Source organism: Euleptes europaea, chromosome 3, assembly GCF_029931775.1.
Source record: "Euleptes europaea isolate rEulEur1 chromosome 3, rEulEur1.hap1, whole genome shotgun sequence".
Taxonomy (NCBI): Eukaryota; Metazoa; Chordata; class Lepidosauria; order Squamata; family Sphaerodactylidae; genus Euleptes; species Euleptes europaea.
The window spans coordinates 101,167,397-101,184,253 of record NC_079314.1 but is presented as its reverse complement, the minus strand read 5'-3'; the positions used below and the strand labels follow the sequence as shown (position 1 = coordinate 101,184,253).

The following is a 16,857-nucleotide window of genomic DNA, read 5'->3' as shown; positions in this document are numbered from 1 at the left end:
CACCAGGGTCATCAAGTCCAACCCCCTACTCTCTACATGGGAGAAAGTAAAACACTATGGTGGTGGAAAGTGCTGTCAAGTTACAGATGATTTATGGTAATCCCTTTCAGGGTTTTCATGACAAGAGATGTTCAGAGATGGTTTGCCATTGCCTGCCTCCGCATGGGCTGAGAGAGTTCTGAGAGAACCGTGACTGGCCCAAGGTCACATTAAATGTACCAAATCTGGCACCTGGTTGGCCACTGTGTGAACAGACTACTGGACTTGATGGGCCTTGGTCTGATCCAGCAGGGCCTTTCTTATGTTCTTATTTACAAAGCAGGCTTCATGTGGAGGAGGGGGGAATCAAATCCAGTTCTCCAGATTAGAATCCCCACTCTTAACCACGCTGACTCTCCACTGTACTAAATACTAATGCCACAGTTTGAGCCATTTGTTCATTCTATCTCATACACATCAGTTGGAGACACAGTACCCATTGCTGCATAGACTAGCCCCAATTTCCCATTCTTTGGTCATGCCATTGTGTGACAAACAGAAAGGGCTCTGGAATTTTCTAGGGATGGGGGATGCATTACATGTACCAAATCTGGCTCGTATTTAGAGTTGCCAGTTCCGGGTTGGGAAGTACCTGGAAATTTTAGAGGTGGAGCAGAGGAGGAGGAGGGGGGGGAGGGGCAGGACTTCTATGGGGTATAATGCCATAGAATCTACCTTCCAAAGCAGCCATTTTCTCCAGGTGAACTGATCTGTTACCTGGAGATCAGTTGTAATAGCGGGAGATCGCCAGCCACAACCTGGAGGTTAGCAACCCTACTCGTTTTAACCCTAACAATAAGCAAGAAGCACAAAGGTCTCCTTCTGTATGAACAGAAGACCAAACATGCTGGATTAGATCAACAGTCCATCTAGGCCAACATCCTGTTTCCAGGTAGTCAGATGCCACAGGAAGGCCTAAAAGTAGGGCCTGCTGGCAAAAGCCCTCATCTACTAATTGCTTCTAGCATTCTTCCTCTGAATTTCAGTTATGATTAGGGTTGCCAGGTCCCTCTTCACCACCGGTGGGAGGTTTTTGGGGCAGAGCCTGAGGAGGGCAGGGTTTGGGGAGGGACTTCAATGCCATAGTCCAGTGGCCAAAGTGGCCATTTTCTCTGGGTGAACTGATCTCTTATCAGCTGGAGATCAGTTGAAATAGCAGGAGATCTTGCTTGTACCTGGAGGTTGGCAACCCTAGTTATGATGGCTAATAGACTTGTCCTGAATACATTTGTACCACCTCCTTATAAACTCCCTTCTTTCTTCTCCAATTGTGATGGCCGTTCCCTTCTTGCCTTCCCCTGTCTCCACAATGGCTGCTCACTTTCCAGTCATCGCCAAGACGATTGAGCTCATTTTTGCAAAAGGTTGAGCTATTTCCAGAGAAAGACTTTTCTTAATATGTACCCATAAATACAGATGAATCGTATTGCATTAGATGTCAACAGAGAACGCCTACAGAGAGGGCCACCCCGAAGCCAACCTTTAGAAAGCTATCAAGATGTCTCCAGTTCCTGCCATTGTGCTCTTATGTAAGAGAACCTTTCCTGGCAATCTAAATAGAGCTTCCTGCACACTCTAGACTCATTTGCATGGGCAAATCAATCACAGCGTCATTCTTTGAGAAGTAGCAATTGTAAAGTTTAAAAAATTGGTATTTGTGGGAGGAATTTCACTTAACCAGCAGTGCTTGGGAAATAAAAGCATTCAGATTTAGGTATCGACTGCGACTTTTTGCTATTAATGTAAGAAAGGGGAAATTCCTTGTGGGATAAATGAGGTTTGAAAAGGACTCAGATGTAGAAATCAAGAGGTGTGGGATTTTTTCCCCCCTCTTCCCTTTTCATGCTGGCAATTCAAACAGAATTAATGATATCCCTCAGGAAGTTGTTATTTAAAGGTTATTGAAAATGCCTTCTGTTTAAAGATATGGAATTTGCTGCATGCCCACACACGAGGGAAGACAAACAACTTCTGCCATTCTTCCCTGTCACAAATATATATAAATCAAGCTCTTGTATGTGCATAAATATATCAAATCTGTGTGTATTATGTCACTTCAATGCAGAGAATTTTATTGGGACACGAGCTCTGATGTGTGCCTATAACATATGGATGTATGACGCTGCCAGATTATTGGTCCACCTACCAAAGAACTACCTATTCCCATTGTAGCAAACTGAGATCCTTTTAACCAGAGATGCCAGGGGGTTAAAGCAGAGATTTGCCACATGCAAAGCTGGGAGCTATGACTCTTCCCTGTGAAGCTCAAGTGCTTTCCCACTAGAGTTGCCAACCTCCAGGTACTAGCTGGAGATCTCCTGCTATTACAACTGATCTCCAGCCAATAGAGATCAGTTCACCTGGAGAAAATGGCCACTTTGGCAATCGGATTCTATGGAATTGAAGTCCCTCCCAGCCCCAAACCCTGCCCTCCCCAGGCTCCACCCCCAAAATCTCCAGGTATTTTCCAGCACAGAGTTGGCAATCCTATTTCCCACTCTTTTCAAAAGAGGGTCCTGATCGGAACAGACACTGTTTTTCTTGCAGAGACTGGGTTCCTAACTCTCTGGTGGCCTAGGTGATCAACTGTGGGCCCCCAATGACTCTCTAGAACCTCCCGATTATGTGTACACTCAGACATAGGGAAAGGCCTCTTTCATTAGCATCCCCCTGTCAACAGCTGAAGGCTATAAAGGGCAAAACGCCTCTGTTTTTGTCTTTGGAGAGTGGGGAAGGAGTCCTTTGCTTCTGGCTCAGCTTATGTAGGAGTAAGTCAATGGCAGGGCTGATGTTGCCAGCCCTTCAGCTCTTCCTCAGTTTAAAATATGCCCCCTCTTAAAACTATTAGTTGTTGGCCAAGGCTCTGTTGAAATTAATGTACCAGTCCTGGCATGGAGAAGATCCATGTGGCCACCTGAGCTCAGACAGAGCCTTGGATTAGGGCGACTAAAGCTGTATCTGTTGGAGGAGCCCATGCATAGAAGAGGTCCATGTATCTCACACAGAGAGACAGATATGCGTATACACACTCACAGACAACTGCACACAGCACTGAATCTAGGCAGGTCCACAGGACACCCTTTCACTTTAGTGAAAGAATCGAAGCTTTTCATTTTCCCCCCTCTGCCATTTATTGCCCTAGTTAAATAAAAACAAACTCCGGTTAGGTATAAAGCTGATCATATTCCCCCCTGGTTGAGGATATTTCATGATGTCGTTGGTGGGGCAGTTAGTTTTCCAGTGCCCTATGTGGATCTCCTAAACTACCTGCAGATTTCTCTGTCACAAGCTGCCTGCTAATGAAAAACCAGGTATTGCCTTTCACGTTTGAAAGGATAGGAGAAAGGAGGCAGGCAGGCCAGGAAATAGGGTTGCCAGCAGCCAGGTGGGGCCTGGAGATCTCCCAGAATTACAACATCTCCAGATGACAGGAATCACTTCCCCTGGAGAAATGGGTGGATAACATAGCATTATACCCCACTAAGGTCCCTAAACCTTTCCCTCCCCACACTCCACCCCCCACCCCCGATCTCCAGTAATTTCTGAAATCATGGTTGGAAACCCTATCAGGAAAGGCAACAAATATTCCCGGGGTGGCCAGTGAATGAATTGTGTTGAGTCATTTAGGGACAAGCTGCACATCCTGCTGGATCAGACCAAGGCCCATCAAGTCCAGCAGTCTGTTCACACAGTGGCCAACCAGGTGCCTCTAGGAAGCCACAAACAAGACGACTGCAGCAGCACCATCCTGCCTGTGTTCCACAGCACCTAATATAATAGGCATGCTCCTCTGATACTAGAGAGAACAGGTATGCAGCATGACTAGTATCCATTCTAAATAATAGCCATGAATGCCCCTCTCCTCCATGAATATGTCCACTCCCCTCTTAAAGCCCTCCAAGCTGGCAGCCATCACCACATCCTGGGGCAGGGAGTTCCACAATTTAACTATGTGTTGTGTGAAAAAATACTTCCTTTTATCTGTTCTGAATCTCTCACCCTCCAGCTTCAGCAGATGACCCCGCGTTCTAGTATTATGGGAGAGGGAGAAAAACGTCTCCCTGTCCACTCTCTCCAAACCATGCATAATTTTATAGACCTCTATCATTCATGCACATTTTAAAAGCCATTCACTGCAGCTGCTGTGTGGCTGCTGGAAACCCAAGTTGGGTTTGAGGACCCCAGACCCAACTCTTAAAAAACCCAAACAAGTCATTTGGCCCTTAGTCAAGTCAGCCAAAAATGAATCGCTCAAGATTTTGTGCTTCTTTTGCTCGACTGTCATCTCTTGTTTACAAAGCCAAAAGGGACCACTTATGCATATGCTGAGTCAAGCCATTCACTGACTCTACCTCTCAGAAAGCGACTTCTCTCTCACCAAGCCTTTTAAAACAGGCCCTTTGAAAACCATCTCCAGTCACAACTGACTGAGGTAGAACTTCCCATTTCTTGGTTATCCAGAAAGAGAAGCTAAGACAAAGCTAACTGAAGAAACATCCTCTCTGGGCTCAAGATCTTCCTGAGATAACAAAACCATGGGAACAACATTTCTAATGCAAACTTCTTTCCCCACAACCATGGTAAAGACCCACTTACAGCTAAACCTGGAGCCTGGCTGAGTTCAGAGAGGATGTGTGGAAGGAGATGAGGCTTATGAGATGCATAAGACATCCAATGAAAAGTAGCAGTTCATTCAATCTAAGAGTGAAGTCAGGCACTTGGTGTTGTATGTGCAAGCCCATCTACCTCAATGCTGGGATCACACAATCGGGAGCATTAAGATTGCTTTAGAGGTTGCTGGACTTTGGTCTTCCACCCTTCAAAGGACATGGGTGTGTGTATGTGTAAAGTGCCATAAAGTCGCATCAGACCTATGGCAACCCAGTAGGGTTTTCAAGGCAAGAGACTAACAGAGCTGGTTTGCCATTGCCTTCCTCTGCATAATGACCCTGGTATTCCTTGGCGGTCTCCCATCCATGTACTAACCAGGGCCAACAAAGGACACAGATACACTGAGCTAAATCCTTTGTTTCTTCCATACACTCAGCTCTGCTATATATTTCATATAGCTGCCATGCTACTGCAAACTGTTACTTCCCCTGAAATGAAAGAGCAGTAAGAAGCCCCATGTTATACAGGGGCTCTTTACCTTGCTTTCAAATTCACTTTGTCCCAACATTTTTTTTACTAAAAGAACAGTGATTGCTCAAATAACCGGTTGTGTCCATACCAAAGCTTATACTCTCATACAGCACTGCAGCACTACCACATATGCACATCTGTATCATAGACATTAAAATACCAAAGTTAGTCTACTTGCTGGCTTGAGAAACTTAAAGCAACACACTGTGTGGTGCCATTCATTTACCAGGGAGATGAATTCTGCTGGTCTCTGTACATCAAGCAAAAGACAGAAGCAGCCAATCTAATTATCTATTACAGTTTGGCAGATGCTAACACATACAGAATGGCTCACTCGTTGGGGTGCTTAAAGGGGGGGAAGAAATTTATTCTTTGGAAGACTTTTGGAAGCCTTAAACAGAAGTACCAACGCTACCAAAATTATTCTTTGGTGCTTTTCTAAGGAAACATTTCACATCACTACCAGCAGCCCCCGATAAAACCTTAGGTGGGCACAATCTTCTGACTTTTTAAAAAAATTAAACATCAAAGCAATGCTGATGCTATGAACTTAGGCAGTTCATGAGAGGGAGGGCATCTTCTGGGCATGGAGTAGGGGTCACTGGGGGTATGTGGAGGAGGTAATTGTGAAATTCCTGCATTGTGCAGGGGGGTTGGACTAGATGACCCTGGTGGTACCTTCCAAATCTATGATTCTATGAAAAGTTTAGGATCACTCCACTTCCCTGACAATCGGACATCCCTTCTGATGCACACAGAAACCCTTCTAGGTAAATGCTTAAAGTCTGTGTGAACAAATAAACCTTTTCACCCCCGTACCATCTTTGCTAAAGCACTGCCTGTTTGGAAAGGGATTGTAAACAAGATCAGGATTTCTTTTTTAGCGCAAGCCAGATTGCTTCGACGGGGGGGGGGGGGGGGGAGAGAAGCAGCAGACAATTATGGTGCTGCCCTCACCCTAATCCCTGGCATGGCAACATCATTCTGGCAGAGTAACTCCCACTGCCTGCTGTCACGGCACTACCTACACATACATTCTGGCATAACAAATTGGCATTACTGTACGATGTTAACTCTTTAACCACTAACACATATAAATGCATACATTTCCCACGCGCAATATATGCGACCCTATAAGGAATCTCTGCTTCATCACATATCAAACTATGGTGTCAATACAGAACACGCTGTCAAATATGATGCCTGTGTAAAGGAATGGGAAGTCCTTTAGACCAATTTTTAAAATCCACTAGTGACATTTTTTTCATGGCTCTGAGTAATAATACAATGTTTTGGGCAGTAACTGCGTATGCAGATGACACACATGGAATTGTTGGCACACTGATAAATAAGCTACGATTATTTCTCAAGGCAAGTGTGCATAATGCAAACGTACTTGTGGGAGAAAAGGGGGATGTGTTCCAGCTTTTGTGAAACCACACCACCCCTCCAAAACAATCACTTCCACAGTCTTCACAGCATTTGGTCCTCTCCTGGAAGGGACAACAGCTGGGGTTCCTAACGCACACTCCGACCTGCCACATCAAATAATACTCTCTCTATAACCTCATATCCTAACTCCCAGTTAGCTGATCTGTGGCAGGGACCACCTCCTGGTCCCATTCTCGTGATCAGGCATGTAGATCAGAACTCCGCGTTATCCCTGAAGCGGAGAAAGAGGAGGAGAGACGCTTGCCACCAGCCTGCTTGAAAGTGCGGAAGGGCCGTGAGAAGGTGTGCGAAGGGACTCAAGGGATCGCAAGCACGCACTTAATTCACCGGTATACAAACTCGTTCCCAGACAGATTGGGAGGGAAACTTGGGGAAATGGTGTCACCCGGACAGGCAGACTGGGACTTTGACGCCGATCCTTCCAGAGCACTTCCAACGATGGACCTGTCCTCGGGTCCGAGAATACATACACACAAGCACACACACGCATCCTTTCCCTTGGATTCATGGCTCATGACCAATGCGGATTTCTCCGCACCCATCTCTCCCCTGGACATCCCAGACTCTTCTGCATACCACACCTCATCCCATCACGCCTGCTACTCACATTGACACACCGTTAACATTGACATACGAGTGCGTGTCTGAATTCACTCTCCTCTATTTAAAGACAGATGGATTCACATTCCAGCTGCATCTGAAGAAGTGAGCTGTGGCTCACGAAAGCTCCTACCCTGCCAGAAAATATGTTTGTTAGTCGCTTAAGGTGCTCCTGGGCTCTTGCCCTTTCCTACTACTGCAGACAGACTAACACGGCGACCCACGGGGAATTATCCTTTCCCGTGGGAGTCCAAGCGCGCCAGAAGGGCCGCCTTCCCCTGTGCCCTCCTCACCCACCTGTAGGACACCTGTTTCCTGAAGGTTAAACTCTTCAGCTTCTCTTCCAGAGACTCTTCCTTCTGCCCGGGCTCCTGCGGGTCGGCTGCTCCCGCGGCTGGACCCCGGGGGTCCCCGCCGCCTTCGGCTCCCCGGCAAGCCTGGCTGCCGCCTCCCGCAGCGCCCTTCTCTTCCCCGGCTGCCGGAGGCGGGTTCATCGCGGTGCTGGACGGACAGCGACCCGGCGGGCGGGCGAGGGGGGCGAGGGGGGCGGGCTGCCCCCCTGGCTGCCGGCGCGGGGTCCCCTCAGCTCCCCACTCGCCCGGGCGGCAAGCAAATGGCAGCACCTTCCCGCAGCATCCATCGGCGGCCGCACTGGCGGCAGCGGGGCATTGTGGGAAACTCCCTGCCTCCCGCCTCCGCGCTGGCCAATCAGCGCCTCCTCCCCTCCGGCAGCCGCTCCTGCCACGCCCTCTTGAAGAGCCCAGCGGTAGCAGCTGCACCTTGGGACCTGGGCAGAGAGACACTATATAGGCCATTTATTCATGGAAGGTTTTGCCTTGGATTTGCCACTCTTTAGATGCACTTTTTCCCCATCCATATTCTCAGAACTCAACAATAAGCCGCCATGCAGTTTTGAGAATTCAGATGGGGGAAATGTGCATCTATAGAGTGACAAATCCAATGCAAAACCTTCCTGGGCAGAGAGACACTATATAGGCCATTTATTCATGCAAGGTTTTGCATTGGATTTGCCACTCTTAAGATGCACTTTTTCCCCATCCATATTCTCAGAACTCAACAATAAGCCGCCATGCAGAGTTTTGAGAACTCAGATGGGGGAAATGTGCATCTATAGAGAGACAAATCCAATGCAAAACCTTCCTGGGCAGAGAGACACTATATAGGCCATTTATTCATGGAAGGTTTTGCCTTGGATTTGCCACTCTTTAGATGCACTTTCCCCCCATCCATATTCTCAGAACTCAACAATAAGCCGCCATGCAGAGTTTTGAGAACTCAGATGGGGGAAATGTGCATCTATAGAGAGACAAATCCAATGCAAAACCTTCCTGGGCAGAGAGATACTATATAGGCCATTTATTCATGCAAGGTTTTGCCTTGGATTTGCCACTCTTTAGATGCACTTTCCCCCCCATCCATATTCTCAGAACTCAACAATAAGCCGCCATGCAGTTTTGAGAATTCAGATGGGGGAAATGTGCATCTAGAGAGTGACAAATCCAATGCAAAACCTTCCTGGGCAGAGAGACACTATATAGGCCATTTATTCATGCAAGGTTTTGCATTGGATTTGCCACTCTTAAGATGCACTTTTTCCCCATCCATATTCTCAGAACTCAACAATAAGCCGCCATGCAGAGTTTTGAGAACTCAGATGGGGGAAATGTGCATCTATAGAGAGACAAATCCAATGCAAAACCTTCCTGGGCAGAGAGACACTATATAGGCCATTTATTCATGGAAGGTTTTGCCTTGGATTTGCCACTCTTTAGATGCACTTTTTCCCCATCCATATTCTCAGAACTCAACAATAAGCCGCCATGCAGAGTTTTGAGAACTCAGATGGGGGAAATGTGCATCTATAGAGAGACAAATCCAATGCAAAACCTTCCTGGGCAGAGAGACACTATATAGGCCATTTATTCATGGAAGGTTTTGCCTTGGATTTGCCACTCTTTAGATGCACTTTTTCCCCATCCATATTCTCAGAACTCAACAATAAGCCGCCATGCAGAGTTTTGAGAACTCAGATGGGGGAAATGTGCATCTAGAGAGTGACAAATCCAATGCAAAACCTTCCTGGGCAGAGAGACACTATATAGGCCATTTATTCATGGAAGGTTTTGCATTGGATTTGTCACTCTATAGATGCACATTTCCCCCATCTGAATTCTCAAAACTCTGCATGGCGGCTTATTGTTCAGTTTTGAGAATATGGATGGGGGGAAAGTGCATCTAAAGAGTGGCAAATCCAAGGCAAAACCTTCCATGAATATGTGTTGGGGATAACTCACCGTGGGTAGCCGTGTTAGTCGGTCTGCAGTAGTAGAAAAGAGCAAGAGTCCAGTAGCACCTTAAAGACTAGCAAAAATATTTTCTGGCAGGGTGTGAGCTTTCGTGAGGCACAGCTCACTTCTTCAGATACTGCTAGAATGTGAATCCATCTGTTTTAAAGACTCTTTTCTATGTGTTGGGGGGGTGTTTGGGGGGGGGACGAGGACGCAGGTGTTTTCTATAGCAGCCCCAAGCTTGGGGCTGGGGGTGATGGTGAAGGAAAGGGGCACAGTGTTTAAAACCCTTCAGTATTGTACAGCTAGGTCCTGTACTACATTGTGTAGGAGCCGCGAGCAAACTAGAAATGACAGTGGGCCAGCCTTGGAAGAATAGATTCAGAATTCGCTCTGGGACGGAGGGCGGGGTGAAGATTGTGGACCTCTGTCACATCGGAGGCATTTGACTCTCTTAGCTGCCCTCCAGCATCAACAGCGCCCGGGGAAGGTGTGTATTCACTGCCTCGAACAACTTCCCTGTAGAAATGACTACTTGGCTGGCTTAGCTTGTGAATTTAAAGCAAGACCGCGGGGGGGGGGGGGGGGAGAGAGAGTTGCCTCCCAATCTGCAAATGCATGTCTCCCCTTCCCCCATGCGTCACACTCCAACTGAAAGCAATCGTACCCTACAAAGTTACTGGGGTGACCAGTAAATGGTATATAGGGATCTAAAAGAGGATGCGCAGAGGTCTAACCATGTTGAATAGCTTCCCAAGTAGCCCCTCCTGACATTATTTTATCTGGCGGCTGCTTCCCCATTCAAAATCATGCTTTCAAATATCACACAGGGTGGCTTCTGCAGCGCTGTTTGTGGAACTGATGAAACTAAAGAGATGGTTAACAAATGTTTTGGAGTTCACACATCACCTCCGCAAGCAACAAATGTGTTAACTAATGTAATATAAATGCCTTGTTAAAACATTTGTCCCCTGTCCTTTCATCTAAACAGAACTCAAGAAGAACCTGGCTTAACAGGACAATTAGTTCTTCTAGACAACCATCCTGTTTACCATGGTGGCCAGCCAAATGCCCTGGAAGACACATGATCAGGGGCACCAGTGCCAAAGCCTCCCACTACTGCTGCCTTTGAACATGGAGGTTCTATTGATCTATCATGGCTAATATTAACTGATGCCCCTATTCTGAATTAATCTGTTTGAGCCTTTTTAAAGCCATCCAAAAAGTTGGCATCTGTCACCACTGAGGGCCGCAAGTTAATTATGTGCCCTATGAAGTAGAGTTCTGCTTTGCCTGTCCTGCATCGACTACCCTTGGATGGCTACACAATAGTTTACAACAAATTTTAAAGCAATCAGTGAATCAAATGGCCAAACACAAGACCAGGTTGCAAATAAAAAACCAACTTCTAATAAACTAAATAAATAAACTAATAAACTAAACCATCTGCAATATTTCAAACTCCCTGAAGATTTATTTATATTCAGTGTTTGTCCCCAGTGGGGGACATGATTCTCTTCTCTATTTTATCTTCCCAACAACCCTGTGAGCTGGGTCAGGCTGAGAGTGTATCACTTAGCAAGGGCACCTAGTAAGCTACCATGGCAGAATGAGGATTCGACCCTGGGTCTTCCAGATCCTAGTTGGACACTCTAACCACTATATCACCCAGGACAGATTTAAACATGCCCCCCAAACTATGAAAGGGCTCTTGGCCTGTGGCTCCTGCCCTGGAATGAGCTGAACCCACATGGCTACTTTCTGTTTGTATAATTTTTCCCCCTATTGTATTTTCACTATATTTATTAACACTATAAGCTGTTTGGGGTCTCATGGGGGAGAAAATTGGTAAATATCCTAAATACTTGTCCATTTTACTGCAACTGTGGAATCAAATTTTAACACCAGGACTATGACTGCCGTATACATGTGAGAAAAAGATGTGGCATTTTGCATGAGCTTTGCATCCTAGGTAAGAAATGTTGTCACCAACAGCAGCAGCCTGTGAAAAGTGTTCCTCCACCACAACATTTAGTTCCACTTCTCTTGTGTCCTGACATCATCACATTGAGAGTTCCCGCACACACTCACAAACACCAGCCAAAGAGGTGGAGGATTTCCTTTTTATAAAACTAGAACATTAAATCTAGCAGGCAATCTATGCCACTTGCAAGTCTTGTTCTCATTTCCTCCTAGTCATAAAATTATCTTCTTGAGAGGTAGGTCAAGAGCAAGGGGGATGCTCTAAATCCTCTCAGACAGCATTTTATTTACACATTAATCTCTATGAAGTTACGCATATACATATACAATGCCAACAGCCTGGTTTTAGAAGGGAACATCCAGCTCTTGAAAATAACCTTCATATATATATATATATATATATATATATATATATATATATATATATATATATATATATATATATATATATATTTCAATAATTACTTACATATCATTTGACAATACATCTTATTTACCAATAAGGAAAATTTGTTTTAAAAAATTACTAGTTGTATGTCTTCAATTTTATATATAATTAATTATAATTGACTTCCCCACCGTCTTCCTCCCTCTCTAAAATATCTAAAATCTCCTTTGCATTCTTACATTCTAATTCGTTATATATCTTGAAAATAACCTTCAACCACAAAGATGTCAAATCCTTTGTGAGATCTGGTTGGAACTTGAAGAGCATCTCCCGGGCGAGGGCTGTTACAAACCAGCCATCTCATTCTGATGGACCTAAATGACAATTCTCTTTCTGAGGGACACATCAGATCCATTCCTACCACTAGAGAGCCAATGTGGTGTAGTGTATAAAATGTTGGACTAGGATCTGGGAGACCCCAGTTCGAATCCCCACTCTGACATGGAAGCTCGCTGGGTGACCTTGGGCCATTCACACACTCTCAGCATAACCTACTGTGACAAGTCTTTTCTACCAAGTGAGAGGACCCACACAGCCTCCTATGATATTTAGGGATCAAGGTTTGTTTTAAACTACAAACCTTCCACTCAGTTACCGGGGGTTCTAAAGGCAGTAAGTACGTAGGGTTTGGGTTTGCTGCCATGACGTAAGCTTTGTGGTGCGCAGGGAGATCATGGAGATCACAGAGGCAGGATGAGTATATAACCAACAAAGAAGATTTATTTGTTTATTCCATCCCCTTACTCAAAGCTGGAGCAGCATTCCTATAGGCTCAGCTGAGTGGCTGTTTTTCCCTTCAGGGCAGGACAGCTTCCTGTCTGCCACTCCTACCTTGCAAGATTGTTGTGAGGATAAACTGGAGGAGAGGCAAATGATGAACGCAGCTTTGGGCCCCCATTGGGGAGAAAGGTACAAATGAAACAAACAAACTGGTCGACGCTTTAGAAATGAGAAAACCAAAACCTATGTAAAATGTATATATATATTTTAATTATGAGAAGATTAACATTTAAACACTCCTGTTTTCATTCTGGTCCACAGAAATTCCAAATGGTGATAAAGCTAGAGCCAATAATGGCAATTGGCTGTCTTTTGTGACACCTCAAGATTTACTATCCAAGGCAGACCTCTTCACTCTGCTTAATCGTAGGCTTTATTTCCTGCCTTTCCCCACACACCAACGAAGGGGGCTTGGGTGGTTTGCAATGACATATTTCAACAAGCAATAAGTTGGCCTTAGTGTTTTTTTAATGTTAAAAAAATCAAAACTTGATAATTCAATATAAGCATCTCCAAGGGGGCAGCCATATTAGTCTGCTGTAGTAAAATTATACAGGAGTCAGGTAATTATTTATGGATGTCCTTTATACCCTATGTTTCTTCCTAGTAGAGACCTTAGGTGGCTTATGTGGTTCTCTCCTCCATTTTATTCTCACGAAAATCCTGTAAGGTAGATTCGACTGAGTGTGACTTGCCAAAGGTCAAGCTTCCTTGGCTGAGTAAGGATCTGAACTTAGTTCTCCCAGATCCTCATCTGACACTCTGACCTCTACACCCCCAGGACAGATTTAAACATGCCCCCCCAAAGGGGGATGAGGCCGGTATGAATCCCTAGACAAAGAACTCTACAACCTCACCTGGGAGGAATATAAAGGGAGACTTCCAAATATTACTTCTTAATTTCTACATGGCAACAGCTACAGAAGTTCATTGCCACCCTGTGGAAAAGGTTGAGCTGAGAGAGTGTGACTAGTCCAAGATCACCCAAGTTTCCATGGCAGAGTGGGGATTCGAACCTGGGCCTCCTGGATCCTAGGCTGAAATGCTAACAACTACACTATGAATGTTTGCCTCCTGTGACAATCCAGATGATTAATGTCTTGAGCATGTTGTAAAGCAGTGATCCTTAATCAAAATGTGTAATTCCAGGACTTTCCCCAATCATTCCTATATCTTGGTGTAATCCCCCACCTGCCCAGCAAAAATCGGATAAGCTCCAGTTGATGCATTAAAAACTATTGTTTGGCATCACTGACACAAAATTGAAAAAGAAAGGTTCCGGAGGCCATGGTTATGATATATTTAAACATTTTTAAAAAGTTTCTGAGACAAAGACTTCCAATAGATCTGTGCCTAAAACATTCCTAGCAGAAGGGAAATGGAGGCATTGCATTAATTACAATACCAACATATTATAGGGTGTTTAAAAAAAAAAAAAAGTTTTAGCAATCTTGAAGATCTCTACTAAATCATCATTTTTCGAGTACTATCTCTTAATAGGCTGGCTGAGAAAGTAGGGCTCTTTAAAAAGAAACACCACCATACTTTTTGACTAGTATCATACCCCAAATCACAGTTTCACGAAGTAAAACAAAAATCATGGCTTACTTTCAAGATCAAGCAAAATATTATCACTTTTCAACAGAAGACCATTTTAATTTTGTTGGGATGCTGCAAATTCTGTGAAACCTCCAAGAGACAATCCTTTTCAAAGCTGAGCAGTAAAAAAAGCTTTTAATTTGAAAAATCTGGAACACATCCTGAGCTCTGACCAGATGTATCCTCAATAACCTCAATTTTGGCCCAATATTTTAGCATTTCTTCTAATATACAGTTTAAGAGGTTTCATTCTGCATTTTTTTTTTAACCAGAGCAATGCACTTAGTGAAACCGTTTCCTAACACCTGGTTCCGAAGGTCTCATTCACATCACAAATTCTGAAGTGGTACATCCACCATATTTCATAGGAACACCCCCCCACATGGTGACATCTGGAACTGGAGACTGGTGAAAAGCTGATCCCAGAAACAAGCCGGTTCTTTGTGCACATCCATTATAGTACAGATAAGACTTGGGCTGCTAAAGCTAGACACAAGCACTCCTGCAAGTTTTCCAGTAAGGAGGAGACTAGATTCCTGCTAATGGTACCTCACTTCAAAATTCAGGCCCTGGATTAAAAAAAATTGTCCCTTACAATGGGTTCGGCAGGCTTTTTTTCAACACTTCATTCACCTGGAGAACTTACTACAACAAGATGAAGTGGTGGGCTCTGCTTTGACAGACTAAACAAATGTATGGAGAACAGGCCTACTAACAACTAAGAGCCAGGTTAGCATAAGGAGACCTCCGTGTGTAGCAAACCCTGGGTTATTAAGGGAGGAAGGAAGGGGAGGAAAAAGGCAATGGACCCTTCCAGTCCTATTTGTTAGATTCCCAGAGGTGTCTTTCTTGTACTATTGGAATATGGGACTAAATAGGCCTTGGTCTGACCCAGCAAGGCCTTACCTAGCTTCTTTATTACACACACACACATCTCAGACTATTTCATTTTGCTATCCCATTATACAGTCTTGCTCAAACTGACCTCACTCATTCTTATTAAATTGCCCCATTATATACATCGAGACACATACATAATTTTGCCAACCTTCTCTCTCACATACATACCTCTCGTTCATGCTGCTATTTAGATGCCCCATTCAATACACTCACGCATCTGTTAAATGCAAACCTCCTCATCTCTCTCACCATTATTTAACTGTCTTCATTACACACAAACACTCTTGGTTTGCTCACACTGTGCAGCACATTATACATACATGGTCAGCCATGCTGTTTTTCTCATATTCATCCCCCCCCCCACCCCAGTCTCCATGCACTATGAGCAAAGGCCCTACCCGTCCAGAAGCTTATAGTCTATGAGATGTTGTTTTAAGTATAAAAGCTTCACCCATTGATAGATACTGAGCTGCTATTCAAGCAATCCTGGCTGATTGTTCTATGTTTTCCTTCCCCATTAGACAAAAAAGAACCCAATCGTTTGGGATTATACATGCATATTTAAAAACTGAAGTTAAAATATATATCAATATGCTGTGAGGAAAATATACTACTGGGGAACCAAAAGCTGGGATCCCCATCTGGACCCTTCCAGATGAGCCACAGAAACTGAATCAAGACCCAAAGTTGCAGTGCCCAAATGCACTGGTTCTTAATCTCATCTGGTTATTCTAGGACACACTTCTGTTGCAAATGATGCATCAGTGAAGTGGCCTAGATACCTCCTTGCATGCACACACTACATAATGAAGCAAAGTAACCACTTCAGCTCAGACTGGCAACTGCTTCCCTGGAAGTTTTCTGGAAAGGACCACCTGAGACTCAACATAGGTTCTCAGAGTCTTGGCACCCTCCAGTTTTTCCCCACAGGTATGCTCTTATGAGTTCAATTCTAAACTATGAGCCTTACTTCCATGCAGGGTTGCCAACTGCCAGGTAGTAGCAGGAGATCTCCTGATAATACAGCTGATCTCCAGCTGATACAGATCAGATCACCTGGAGAAAAATGGCCTCTTTGGCAATTGAACTCTATGGCATTGAAGCCCCTCCCCAAACCCTGCCCTCCTCAGGCTCCGCCCCCAAAATCTCCCGCCGATGGCGAAGAGGGACCTGGCAACGCTACTTCCATGTTAAAGAGTAGGTGTCCGGGCCCTGGGCCCAGACAGGGTCAAGAGCAATCCCAAGTAAAAGCAAGGTTACCTGCAGCGTTTAGTCTCAAGTAGTAGACATAGTCCAAGAGAATAGTCAGTGTCCAGGCTCATAGGCACGCAGAACCAGGCATGGTTATTGTTGGCACAGGGTGGAAGCGCAAACTGTTCCCACGCTGGTCTGGATGCAAGTGCCTGCTTAAATAGGCCTAGGGTGAACCAGCTGTTGCTTGTTCCTCTGACTCAGCATTCCCTGCTGGCTGCTGCTCATTAGCCTCATTATTGTCAGCAGGGAGTGCCCTTCTCTGGGCCTGTAGTCTAGCACTCCTTCTACACTCGTGTAGGAATGCTCTGAACCTTTGGCGCCTCTGCTGCAGTGGCTTTGGGCATCCTGGTA

The 16,857-nt window shown here is 45.0% G+C and overlaps 1 protein-coding gene across 1 annotated transcript in view; it reads right to left on the bottom strand.

Moving 5' to 3' along the window:
• Positions 1-7,727, bottom strand: part of DGKI (diacylglycerol kinase iota) — a 292,329-nt gene extending 284,602 nt beyond the window's left edge. The window contains exon 1 of the mRNA XM_056846063.1: positions 7,531-7,727. Within this exon, the coding sequence (XP_056702041.1) occupies positions 7,531-7,727 (197 nt within the window). The remainder of the gene's footprint in view (positions 1-7,530) is intronic.
• Between the last annotated feature and the right edge of the window lie 9,130 nt (positions 7,728-16,857).